Raw genomic sequence first — 13,569 nt, forward strand, 5'->3', positions numbered from 1 at the left:
AGGCTTCCCCGACTGGCTGCCCTTGCCATCCTCCGACTCCCGCCCTCGCTCCACTGCCTCTGCGCTTCACAAGCCCCGGTTCTGCCCAGCTCAGAAGGGAAGGAGTGGACAGGGAGACCACGCAGGTCTGGGCAGGCCTTGCTTACCTTCCCCCAGAGGGTCCAGGCTGTGGAGCATGAGCTGGTAGATGGTGCTGCGGATGGTGCTGTTGTGCAGGGAGGCCGAGCTGCTCCCTCGGGTCAGCATGGATGAAAGCTGAGCAGGAAAGAGCCGCACAGGCCTCAGTGGGCCCCCGTCCAAGCCAGGGGAGGCGCCGCACGGGGGGGCCTCATGAAAAGTAAAGATCAGAGCCTTATCTTGGCGTCCCCTCTCCCTTCACCTCAACAGGAGAGTTACGGTGCTTCCCTTCTCAGCCTCCCCTCAACTCTTCTACGACTGGTTAATTCTACATTCCCAGTTATTCCCCAAGCTCTTGACAGGGAGCAGACGATGTATATTAAGGACACCACATTCCTGAGGGTGTCCATCCCCGCAAGTCCACCCTCTAAGAAACAGTTTCACCCACACACCTCACAGACAGCCCCACGGTGCATGCGCACAGCCCCTGACAGTCCACAGAGAACATCCTGGTGCTCTGTCACTGCCCCACCCCCGGAGACGAGCAAGGCTATGATATCCACCTACAGGAAAAAACTGAAAAGTCAACAGGCCGCGTGCTTATCCGTCTTTGGGGTGTCAGTGAAAGAGTTAAGACAACGACCCAGGTCTTCGGAATCCAGCCCTTTCTTTTCTATCCATGTGCTCAAGAGACCCTCACAGGTACACACATACACACATCTGTATATGCAGACACACAGATGTGACACATACTCATTCGTAGCGTTAAGAGAGACCAAAGGCCCAAAATGGAGTCACTTGTGCTCTGCTCACATCACCAAACTGAAACATAAGATACCTAACCTAACTGCAGTTTCAGCCCCTCCCAGGAACGTACTCTTAACCAGTTAGTCTGGAATGAGCTGGTTAGCACACTAGTGAGGTGATCTACTGTTAGACCCTTCCTATCCCCCAAAGGAAGGTGACCTTGCTGAAGCAACCAGGAACTCCTTTCTATTTGCTAAATGGGATGCTGCCCAAGTCAGGAATGATTGAATAAAGCCAATCCGATCTTTACATTGACTCAGTTGGATTTTTTGTTCATTTTTTACACTAGTGACACACGTAGAAACACCGTCTGATTTACAAGGAAACACCCAAAGACAGACTTGCTCAGTCGTCTTCCTTTCCCAGCCAACCCTCTGGATCTGAACTCTTCTGCCATCTAGTGGCTATGGTCACACAATACTTCACAACAGTCCTAGGAATTTTCGTAGGATGGGGGAAGTTTCATTCAGGACCCAGCCTCTTCTAAGGTCCTCATTCTTCTTCCCAAATGCCCCACACACCAAAGGCAGCTAAGACATAGATTTTCAGAAACCTCAGATCCCCTTGGCCCGCCCTTTGTATGTTTCTCTTAGTTCTACGGCATTCCAAAGCCACAAGTAAGTCTGCTTTTAGACCAATCAGAGTGTTGGGGCTACAAAGTGGGACTTGAGTTTGTCTAGTCCAGACATTTTACTGATGCAGAATCTGAGGCCCATGCTCACACAGGCAGTGAGCAGTGACATTCTGGGCTTAGCTCCCAAGCTAATGCCCCCTCCAAGGCCACCTGGAGGTGACAGTCCCTCTGGCTCCCTCCCTGCTCACCCTGACAGAGTTCCCAGGAGCTTCCCAGGCTTGAGCCCAGCCCAGGATCCCCAGCTTCTGGGCCACAGTGCCCCGGGTCTGTGGTCATCCTCTGAAACCCTGCAGTGGCCCCCTGGGCAGACTCCACATGACACCCACCTTCAGCTTCTTGTTATCCTGCTGCTCATCCACCACAACTGTCCCATCGCCCGGCTGCAAACAGGGACAGGAATCACAAGATGTTTAGAGAGACCCTCCCCTCTCCTCCCTACTTCCCTCTCTCTCCAGGGAGCCCTCATGTGGGAACACAGAAACACACCCAGACATAACGCGGCCCCAGAAAATGTTTCTAACACGTCCCAGCCTGCCTTCCACAGTCTGGCTTCAGTCTGCATGCAGCAGTCCCAGTCAAATGTGTCCACTCACTGAGGCGCAGTAACCCAGCGACACTGTCTTTCAGTCCCTCAGCGCCACCCTCTTCACCCACCTCAAAACCCGCATCACACGGTCCCTCCTCCTCTGTTTGGAACCCTCTTCCCCGACCCGCCATGGTTCAGGTCTGCATTTATATGTCACCTTCCTCTGGGAAGCTAAGGTGTGCATCTAATTCTCTTTTATGGACACCTGTTCTTTTCCTTCATAGCACTTTCCCCAATTTATTTATATGCTATTTGTATGGGATACCCTGGTGGCTCAGACAGTAAACAATCTGTCTGCAATGCAGGAGACCTGGGTTCAATCCCTGGATCAGGAAGATCCCCTGGAGAAGGAAATGGCAACCCACTCCAGTATTCTTGCCTAGAGAATTCTATGGACAGAGGAGCCTGGCAGGCTACAGTCCATGGGGTCCCAAAGAGTCAGGCATGACTGAGCAACTAACACTTCACTTTCATTTGTATGCTGGCAAACACAAATAAATTGACTGTCCCACTAGAACCTTAAAGATAGACTATCTATTTCATTTATGATACCTGCTTATATGCCAAGCATAAGAACGCTGCCTGGCATTTAGCAAGGGTTCAGCGGAGAAGGCAATGGCACCCTACTCCAGTACTCTTGCCTGGAAAATCCCATGGACGGAGGAGCCTGGTAGGCTGCAGTCCATGGGGTCGCGAAGAGTTGGACACGACTGAGCAACTTCACTTTACTTTTCACTTTCATGCATTTGAAAAGGAAATGGCAGCCCACTCCAGTGTTCTTGCCTGGAGAATCCCAGGGACAGGGGAGCACAGAGTCAGACACCACTGAAGCGACTTAGCAGCAGTGAATACTGGCTGAATGAGTGAACAGTCAGCAATGGCCTCCTCTGGTAATCGTCTTTACCTTAGCATTGCCTCCACCATCCCATCAACCTCCATGGCAAGAAGCAGAACTGGACTTACTACACTCCCATCTCTGCCTGATCAGAAAATGTAGAAAATGCTGCCCAATTAGGGGCTACCCAACATTTATCCACCCAATTTGCTCATTCATTCAGTTCTTATTTTCTGAGCACCTGCTGTCTACCTGGAACTGTGCTAGTGTTGTGGGGATACAAAGGTGTCCAGGGCATGGATTCTTTTCTACAGAAAAGAATCAAGACCAACGATAACATCACCACATGACAAGGCAGAATGTGCCTGAAGAAATGAGAGACACAGATAAAGGTACTGTGCTAGGATGGACATGGAGGCCTCTGAAAAGTAGGTGAAATCTAGGTCATCTTTGAAGGGGGTAGAGGTTTGACTGCTTGGACACACACTGTTGAATGGATGAACGAACATACAAGGAATGAAACAAAACAGAAACAACCAGTATGACTATGAAGGGGGCACTGTGCATTTTTTGGACAAATCTGCTCTTTCACTGGGATACAGGAGGTTACAGCACCAAACCCCACAACCCAGCCACCTCACTATTTATTATGTCCGATTCTCACCAGTGAGTTTGGAGAAATATGAGCGGCCAAGCTACCCTTTGGGATGAGTGGTTCTGTTCACAAAAGCAAAGGAGAGACTGACTTTCGCCCCATGAAGCACATGCTTCGTGATTTCTCTTCCATTCAGACTTATTTAAATCAAAGTACTTCTCTATGGTTTCCTCTTCATTGTACATATCAACGTCTTCTACCCTCAGTAGGCACTTCTAACTTTCTGAAGCCCTTCACATGCATTTTCTCACTTGATACTAACTCTATGAAACAGACAACAAGACGGAGATGCAGAAGGGGTCTGTGACTTGTCCGCACTCACAACAACAGTGCCAGAATCCCCACCTCCTAATCTCTTTTCAGAGGTTTGTTTTTGTTGTTACTTTTACTAACTCACATGAAGTCAAATTTATATTTCCTAGTGGCTCTGTTTCAAACTATTGACATTTCAGGTAAATGGATGTAAACGTCTGCCTACATTTCAGTGTGACAGATGGGTCCGTATGTGGGTACTGGTACCAGCAATGAGGTGCTTTCAGAGTATCCCCTTATTACACACACATTCCCCCATGAAACTCTCACAACACACCAATCATCCCCCTCTTTCTTCAGCGCCACCCCCCACCCCACCATCTCCTCATGAAAATTAACCAAGAGGCTGAGGAAACTAAAGACTTCTCTCATACCAGCCAAGCCCCCAACACCTGTGAGGCATCTTGATGAGGATGAGCGACAGGGTCCCTTGCAGCCGCTCACTGACCAGTGGTGAACAGGGCAACCCCTCAGGGGGCCTGTCCCCCTGACCTCCAGTTCCTATCTCCCACCGACACAGCGGGTGATCACACCTCTCCCTTTCTAGATCATCAGAGACACAGTTCCTAAACTGTGCATGTGATATTCTTTTAGACATTCATCCAATAAAGATTTTCTAAATCCCTGGTCTGAGCCATAACGTCACTGAATACAGTCTAGCACCCTGATCCACTCATTTTTCTAGGCTGGAAACCTGAAAGTCTACCCAAATTCCTCCCCTCACAACTCGTGTACAACTGTCAGGCGTAGCTCCTCAGAGTCCTCCAATGTGGCCTCATTCCTGCCTACAATCCCATAACAGCCTCCTGACTCCTGGTCTGTTCTTCTGGTTCATTGTTCACCCCTCAGCCAGAGTGATTTTCTGAGAGAAGGACATCATGTCCCTTCCCTGCACCTTGGGGGCTCAGTGTCCTCAGGGGGGACTCTCCTTAGCTAAGCATATTCTAGCCTCCTGCTTACCTACAGTCCAGTCCTTGCTGATAGCAACAGAATGCAAGCCACATTTGTAATTTTAATTTTTTTAGTGGTCACATTTTTAAACAGTAAAATAAACAGGTGAAATTAATTTTAATAATGTACTTTAACTCAATATATCAAAATTATAGTTCAACTTGTAATTAATTTTTAAATGTTAACAAAAAATTTTACCTTTTTTCTCATACATGCATGCTCAGTTGCTCAATCATGTCCAACTCTTTGAGACTACATGGACTACAGCCTGCCAGGCTCCTCTGCCCAGGGGATTTCTCAGGCAAGAATTACTGGAGTGGGTTGCCATTTCCTCCTCCAGGGGATCATCCCAACCCAGAGACTGAACCCACATCTCCTGCACTGGCAGGCAGATTCTTTACCACTGTACCACCTGGGAAGCCCCTTTTTTTCAAAGTAACCCTCTGAAACCCTTTCATACTTATAGCAAATCTCAATTCAGACTAGCCTCACTTTAAGAACTCAGTAGCTAGAAGTGCATTATTAAAATTAGTTTCACCCGCTTTTTTTTTTAAACTGTTTAAAAACATGCCTTGACATGCATAAAGGCCAGGGGAAGGAGAGAGGGTGAAGCTGCACTGGCCTTTACACACGCCTAGGAGATGCCTATCGGAGAAGGCACCCCACTCCAGTACTCTTGCCTGGCAAATCCCATGGACGGAGGAGCCTGGTGGGCTGCCATCTATGGGGTCGCACAGAGTCGGCCATGACTGAAGCGACTTAATAGCAGCAGCAGCAAGAGACTCCTATCCCTTCTTCCGTCAGCCAACCCCTGCTTGTCCTTCAAGATTCAGCTAAGCATCACCTCACCTACGAAGCCTTCCTTGACTTTCTGTTGAGATGTCCACTCTCAGCAGTGCTAAATCTCTCAGCACTTAACTATATCATTACACAAGATACAGTAAAGTTTAGTCTTACTTTTCTGTCTTCCCCACTAAGGGGAATTTACCACAGAACTGATAAACCTTAAACCTCAGGGTCCCTCTGCCCCCTACACAAACCATTCCAAGGCCTCATGTTTAATTTTGTAGCAATGGCTTTATATTCCTTTTCTTAAAGTGTCAGACCCCACAAAACCTGGATCAACTCCTGTTCCTCTGACAGGCTGAGCCGCTTGTGGGCTGGAACTGTGCCTTATTTCTGACTGTATCCCCAGTTCCTACACAGGTCTCTGACAAAGAGAGTTCATAAATGTTTGCCAAATAAACAAACATTGGAGTTCTTTAGGGCTTAATCCTAAACTCTCTCTCCCCCTCTCCCTCTCTTTCAGAGTAGCATCAGCTGGTCCTTGATTTTAATAACCATACCTTTGTTGGTAATTGACAAATTTCTACTTCCAGCCCTGACCTTGTTCATAAGCTTTAAGTCCATTTGTGCAACTGCCTCTCAGAGGCATCCACTCGGAGGTGACATAAACCCTCAAACTCATTCCAGGGTGGGAACTTGTCTCCCCGGAACCCGCTCTTCCCATACTCGTCCTTTTCTCACCAGATGGCGCCACCATCCACCCGGCTGCTCAAGCCAAACTCCTTGCCTCCCTCTCACTGGCCCTCCACATCCACAGTACCACCAAGTCCAGGTGATTCTGTCTTCAAAATACCTCTCAAAGATACACACACAAATATATGCTGGGTACCTACAATAACCTCCTAACTGGACTCCCTGCTTCCACCCTCACACACCCACCATTCACTTTGTACACAGCAGTTAGGTAGTGACCTTTTAACTACGATTCCTCATTACATCATTTCCCACTGAACTTCAGATAAAACCCAAACTCCATATGTGAACCACAGGGCCCTGATGAAGCAACTCTCCCCTTACTCACTAAGTATCTGTTGTTGCTATTTAGTTGCTAAACTGTATCCCAGCTCTTTGCAACTCAATGGACTGTGGCCTGCAGGCTCCTCCTTCCATGGGAATCCCCAGGCAAGAATCCTGACCTCTAATTCTTTCCTCTAATGCATCAACGTCTGTCCCTGCTCTGAGTCTTTGCAAATGTTCCCTCGTCTTCCCCTATAGAGCATGGGGAAGAAATCCAGAAGAATCCTCATTCTGCTCATGTCTACTTGGACTTCTCCTCCAGGAGGCCTCCCTTGCTCTCCCTGGCTGACGGGGGCCCACTACCTTCACTCTCCATCACATGCACTGCTTATTGTCTTCACAGCACTTTTCATACTCGGAAATATGTTAACTTATTTTACTTGTCTATCATCCATATGCCCACTCCCCCACATTAAAGTATTTTCTGTCAGTTTTATATTTCCAGTTTATTCAGGTGGCAGAGCATCTAGAAGTCATGCTGTTTTTTGTAGAACACCATGATTACCTAAATTCATATTTAATCCCATCACATACACTAGGGAAAAAAAGATTACCCTGTTGTATGAGTAGACACACATCTATAGAAAAAAATAAGTCATTCTAAATGTGTGATCAGATGTTTGAGTTTTTCTGTTAATATCTGCTTGTTTCTTATGATTCATTTTGTCCTCTGCTAGCACCCAGCAGCAGATGGATGCTGAAAGCTTAAGAGAATTTTATGAGGAAAAGAAGCCTTAACACTGAGGATTTGATTCTTGCCATATTTTCCTGATAACTAGGGGGAAGTCGACTATTATTTAAGAGTTTAGGGAGCTCTTGGTGGTCCAGTGGTTAGGACTCCATGCTCTCACTGCCAAGGGCCTGGGTTTGATCCCTGGTTGGGGAACTAAGATCCCACAAGCCGCATGCTGCAGCCAAAAAATGAGAGAGAGAGAGAGAAACAGAGGAGGGAACCCCTCAGACTAACTAGGGTGAGCGCTTCGGGGGCACAGTGAACTACCTGCAAGCTAGCAAAGGCAGGCCCACAGGGGCAGGAAGGGCGCTGGTGGCTGCTGCTTGTTCACAGCAGACAGCTGGCTGGCTGGCAGCGCAGGCACCAGAATAAATGCCAAACCTGACAAGAAAGGGAAGACTGGTTCCTAAAGAGACACCAGGTTTGTCTGCTTGGGGCTCCTGTTGGTTTCTTCCTGCCAGGAAGAAAATAGCCTGTAGCACACTGAAGAAAGACTGACAGACTTCTTCCTGGGGGTTATGCTCGGGGCAGAATGTGGCTACGGGTTCCAAAGGAGCTGTCTCATTCCCCACATTGCAGATCTTTTCACCACTGGTGCTCTGTGGCAAAGGGCTGTCTCGCCAACCAGCATCTCATGCAGACAGCCCGTTCTTTCTACCTAAGCCTGCAGCTCTCTCTACAAAGAAGAGCCCAACATCCTTCAGGTACAATAAGGCATTTTAGCCAGGTTAGAGCCTCAACTCCAGCTTTCTGCAACTATGCATGGTCAAGGAAGGTCAGATATTTATCATTTGGGACCAGAACAAATAACACTGATAGCTTCAAACCCAGGTACAAAAGTTTCAGAGCAAGCTAAGTTAGACTGTGTTGATAACTATACAAACATTTACCATTTCTTTACCGGATTCATAAAAGGCACTCTCAAACCAAGACAATGTTGTCTGAAATATTCTTAGCTTTGATTTTTTTTTTTTTTTGCAGCCAGTGTTAAAAGAAAGACTCTAGTTACTATGTGTCTGTGTTTGATACTACATCATTTTTTTTTTTCCTGGAAATATTTTCAAGTGTGAACTCTGACTAGAATCATTCACACACACATACAAAAAAACCCACTTTATTCTAATTCTAGATTATCAGAGCAGAATAAAAAGTGAAAGCTCCTGTAGCTGAGAAACTCCACAGATAGCAGCTCGGTGAATATTTTATTAAAAAATGAATTGTTCTATGCTGATATTACATCTTCAAATTGTTCAGGTAGGAGAACTCTCAGGAAAACACCACAGGGCATTCCTATTTGTTTACTTATCATCTGTGGCTGCTGTCAGGCTACCAGGACAGAGTTGAGTAGTTGTGATAGAGACTATAAGGCCTGCAAAAGCCTAAAATATTTACTGTCTGGCCCTTCTCAGTAAGAGTCTGCCAAACCCTGCCCTAGTTCATCCTATTCACTTTACAGATGAACAGCGTGAGATCTGGAAGAAAAGCAAAATGCCTTTGTAGCACTTTGTACAATGTCCCCTTTATAGTCACTTTGGTCTATGCCTGTCCCTTTTACGGCTTTTCATCTAAGTGCTCAGTAATATAGGTTTATGAAGTTGCACTGACTTGCCCAGGGTAACAGGGAAAGTTATCAGAGGAGACTGGGTTAAAACCCAAATAATGGGCTCATGAACTGGTGACAAGGACCACCAGCTAGTTATGCAACTCTGGCTGAGTTACTTATCTTCTCCAAGCCTCTGAGCTGCAAAATGGCAATCACAATCTATTCTCGCAGAGGTTTTTTTCCTTTTCTTTTTTGGCCATGCCAAGCAACATGCAGGATCTCAGTTCCCCAACCAGAGTCTGAACCTGGGCCATGGCAGTGAAAGCCCAGAATCCTAACCACTAGGCCACCAGAGAACTCCCGTGTTGCAGGGTTCTACTGAAAAGTCGTTGAGGTGATGTACGTATGTCACAGGCCCTCCACAAGTGTGGATGCCTTTCCCTACTCCCTTTTCTCTGTAAACCGGAGACCCTGACCTGTTAGAGGAACAGGCTGTTTCTGTGAGGAAACAACCAAATACTTGCAGAGCTTCTGCTAGGGATGAGGCATTGAGCTTAGCCCTTAGGGAGATACAAAGATTATTTCCCCTATTTAATAGCAATGATGAGCCTAATCCCGTGGCCACACCTCACCCCTGGCTGCCAAGAGAGGAAGGGAGAGGCCCAAGTGTCTTTCCTGTTCCTGGGAGCTGGCTCCCACTGCCCTCTACTTCTCTTTCCCCTGCTTAAACTTCCTGAGCAGTTGTGGCTCTGACTTCTCCCCAACCCTCCTCCTCCTTGACTCCTGACCACTCTGTCTGCCCTTTCCCTACTTCTGACTTCCTTACCTTTGGGGCGTGGCTGACTTGTTAAGCCTACTTTCCCTGCCTTCTCCAAGTGATGCTCAAAGGGACCCATTAGTCAGGGAAGAGGCGTGAACTGATAGGTCTGTGTGAGTGACGTACAAGGCATGCTCCTTTTATGAGTTAAAGTTTCGTAGGTAAAGTAAGGCAATTTGCAGGGGTGAGTACACACTCTTGCATAAATCACAAAAATGAGTACCAACACAGAAAAGGGAGTAGGGAAAGGAATCCACACTGGTGGAGGGCCTGTGACATACGTACATCATCTCAACAACTTTTCAGTAAAACCCTGCAAGACAGGAGTTCTCTGGTAGCCTAGTGGTTAGGATTCTGGGCTTTCACTGCCATGACCCAGGTTCAGACCCTGGTTGGGGAACTGAGATCCTAATGTTGCTCGGCATGGCCAAAAAAGAACAGAAAAGAAAAACACAGATCAAAGATTGGATTTTCAGAGAATCCTTGAAGAATTCAAACAGAATGGCTTGCCTCAGTCTGTTAGTGAAGGGCAGGTTAATTTATCTCCCTCTAACATGATTACAGGTCTTGGGCAGCCAAACACATACATAATGATATAAGCAAAGGCAGTTACCCCTCTCTCTGGCTATAAGAAACCTGGGGTGAAACTGAAAATTCACATGTTTTCAAAAACCATTTCTAAATAGTTATAGCTTTTTAGTTATTTGAACTAATTTTTAGAAGGCAGCTGTTCGTGCCAGAAAGTCCTGAGTATAGGTTTTCAATTTTAAATAAATACAAATTTACTGTCAAGGACAGCCAGTATTTCAACCTGTTTTTTTAAAATAGTGCTGTTAATTAAAATTCATACTGGATCCGTTTTAATAAATAGATAAGAACAGTTGTAATTAGCACTGCTCTCACTGCTTGGCAAAGAGCTGCTACTAAAGACCTTGAACAGTCTTTTAAGTAAGTTACAAATTCTCTTTTGAAATCACAAGTATACTTTACTTGCTTGGCAAGCTTTCTCTAGTTCTGATAAAATTGAAAATTGAGAATTTGCAGAGTTTAAATGAAAACAGAATACTGTGAAGGACTGGGAGGAAAGTCAGAGGCATTTTGAAAACTGCTGGTCTAACATACACCAAACCACAGATGCTTTCCCAGAAAAGAGTATCAGGTTTCACAGCCACCTTCAGCAAAGCCTGCCCTGACAGCTTTGTTAGGAGAGAGGCCCCTGTTTGTTTAAAAGAGGTAATGCTCTGAGTCTCCCTTTCTTTTTGAAGCCTCTGGCTTCTTAGAGCAGTCATCTGGGAAGATAGCACTGAATGGGAAGTTAGGATACCACGTTCCCATTCCAGTTTGGAAACTTTCCAGCTATCCAACCTTGGGCAGGATATTTCTCCTTTTGGGGCCACCACACAAATACGCTAATTGAAGGTCAGTTGATCAGACAGATAACCGCTGTGTTGGGCCTGCCAGAACTGAACTCACTTAGACACAGGACATTAACAATGAATGTTAGAGCTAAACAGAACATTTTCATGATTAGTTGGACTCTGTCATTTCCCCCAGAGACGGGAAGGGGTCTGTCCAAGGTCACATAGTTAGAGGGGGCCTTGGATTAGAACCCACATTTCCCAACTCAGTTCCATGCTCTGAACACTGCATATTATCTCAGAAGTCCTAAAGGAATTACATTTCATTTCTTTTGTACCACGTAGCTCTGAGACGCATTGCTGAGTTTGGTCTCCATCCTGCCCACTCATCAAAATTGTGCTGGATTAAGCAGCTAAGTCCTTCTACTCTTTGCACGCAAAATTCTGCTCACACTACTGGCTTCTCTGAGATCTGAAACAGGCAGGCTATGAGCCAACCTTTGCCCAAACTCACCTTTAGGAGCATGAGAGAAATGAGGTCTGTGTTCCCTAGGGTCCTCTCACTTTTGAGTCTCAAGGAACAAAAAACTTTGGGATGGATGTTTAGAGATCACTTCCCCAGTTAAATCTCACTGTCCAGATTATTGACTCAAGCAATGAATTTAGCAAGAAGGTCCCTCACGGAGGCAGAGAAATTCTTGGAACAGAACTGTGGAGTCAGAAGAAAGCCCCAGAGTTGGAGCTCTCAATATCTGATCTCCAGTCAGCACTGAAACAGAGCTCTACACTCAAGGCTGGCCTGTCAGTGGATGAGAGGAGCTCCCACCTCCAATATTTTAAAAACCAAACAAAGCTCAAATAACCTCCTCCTTCTCAGATCCTAACCAAGCTACCAGCCCCGCCCCACCCAGGTCTGGAATGTGAACAAACAAGATTAATTGAAAGTAAGGGTGCTAGATAAACCCTAAACACCACGCACATGGAAAAGATTATCATTTTTCCCTGCCTGATATCTCCCTGGACATTCCCCAAAGCCCAGCTCAAATGTCATTTCTGAAGACCCAATCCAACCAACCTGGGTTCATCCTGGCTCCGCCACCTATTTTCTCTGTGACATTGAACAAGTGCTTTAACTTCATTAAGCCTCAGTTTCTTCCCCTGCCAATGGGGGATCATAATAATAACCATTTTATGGGATGACTAGGTGTTGACCCAAGGTCATTCTTGCAAAAGGCCCAGCATGGCAACTGGCAGAGAATAGGACTCTATAAATATTGAATGAATTGCAAGGGAACCAGAACACTCACTCATCTCTTGAGGTCTGATCCAGCTTTGTTCATTCTTCAGTCCCTGTCTTCCCCCCGACCCTGTTCTTTTGCCCAAAAGGAGCTAAACAAGCCTGAACCAACCTGCTCTTACCTTGCTGAGGTCCCCTAGGGCCATGACCTTGGCCACTGGCCTCTTGTTGAGCTGCTCTTTCACCCAGAGCTCGAGCTGTTGGTTCCACTTCATGGTGAACACATAGAAGGCATAAGCCAGCAGCAGGAGCACGCTCTCCCACCACGCAATGAGGCTATCCAGGAAGAAGAGGATGAGCATCATTAGGTCAAAGATGTAGAAGGTGATGTCTCGGAACAAGGGCCACCAGGTGAGGTTGAGGATCTCCCGGGAGAAGAGGGCACAAGTGCCAATGACAAAGAGGATGTTGAACACCGCAGAGCCCACTATGGTGCCAATGCCCACGTTGCTATGGGAGATGAAGACGCCGATGAGGGAGGTGAAGAGCTCGGGGGCAGAACCTCCAGCAGCCATGAATGTAGCGCCTGCCACATCCTCAGAGATCTGCAGCTTGTCTGTGATGACGCCCAGGGCAGGGACAAAGTACTCGTCACAAACGATGGCCAAGGCTACAAACACATACATCATGCCAAAGATGTGCAGGACCACCCAGCCCTGCCTCCGCTCCTCCACACTGAACAGGTCTGGGGGGTACTCTGCCTTGGGGTGCAGGTCTGGCTGTCCTGAGGGACTAGGAATCCCTGGGATCACAGCTGTTGTCCAACTAGGGGAGGGGGCAGTGGGTGCAACTGGGGCTGGCTCCACCACCAGGCAGTGGCGGACCTGAATGGTCGGATTTGCCCTAACCCTGGGAGCTGCTGGGGTGCTGGGTGCTTTGGAAGGGTTTTTCAAAAGCCCCCTGAAGGTGGCTGAGGATATTCTGATGATCGGTGCACTGGTTCTGGACAAGGGATTCCTGACTTTCCAAGCATCAGTAGAAGCTTTGGTTTCTGTTGGGCTGCTGCGTGTCATGGTGCTTATTGTCACTTGCCCCTCAGAGACGGCCGCAGTGTGCTCCAG

The 13,569-nt window shown here is 47.1% G+C and overlaps 1 protein-coding gene across 5 annotated transcripts in view; it reads right to left on the reverse strand.

The window, feature by feature from the left end:
* SLC24A1 (solute carrier family 24 (sodium/potassium/calcium exchanger), member 1) overlaps nt 1-13,569 on the reverse strand; it is a 31,592-nt gene that overhangs the window by 16,991 nt on the left and 1,032 nt on the right. For 2 of the 5 annotated variants that reach the window (XM_010834548.1, XM_010834546.1), the window contains exons 2-4: nt 12,631-13,563; nt 1,885-1,938; nt 147-255 (exon numbers count right to left, since the gene is read on the reverse strand). In XM_010834548.1, coding sequence (XP_010832850.1) covers nt 147-255; nt 1,885-1,938; nt 12,631-13,563 — 1,096 coding nt within the window. Of the gene's footprint in view, nt 1-146; nt 256-1,884; nt 1,939-12,630 lie in introns of all 5 variants that reach the window. The other 3 variants (XM_010834549.1, XM_010834547.1, XM_010834545.1) reach the window with 2 other exon arrangements.

The sequence above is a fragment of the Bison bison genome, unplaced genomic scaffold, assembly GCF_000754665.1.
Source record: "Bison bison bison isolate TAMUID 2011002044 unplaced genomic scaffold, Bison_UMD1.0 scf7180017864034, whole genome shotgun sequence".
Lineage (NCBI taxonomy): Eukaryota > Metazoa > Chordata > Mammalia > Artiodactyla > Bovidae > Bison > Bison bison.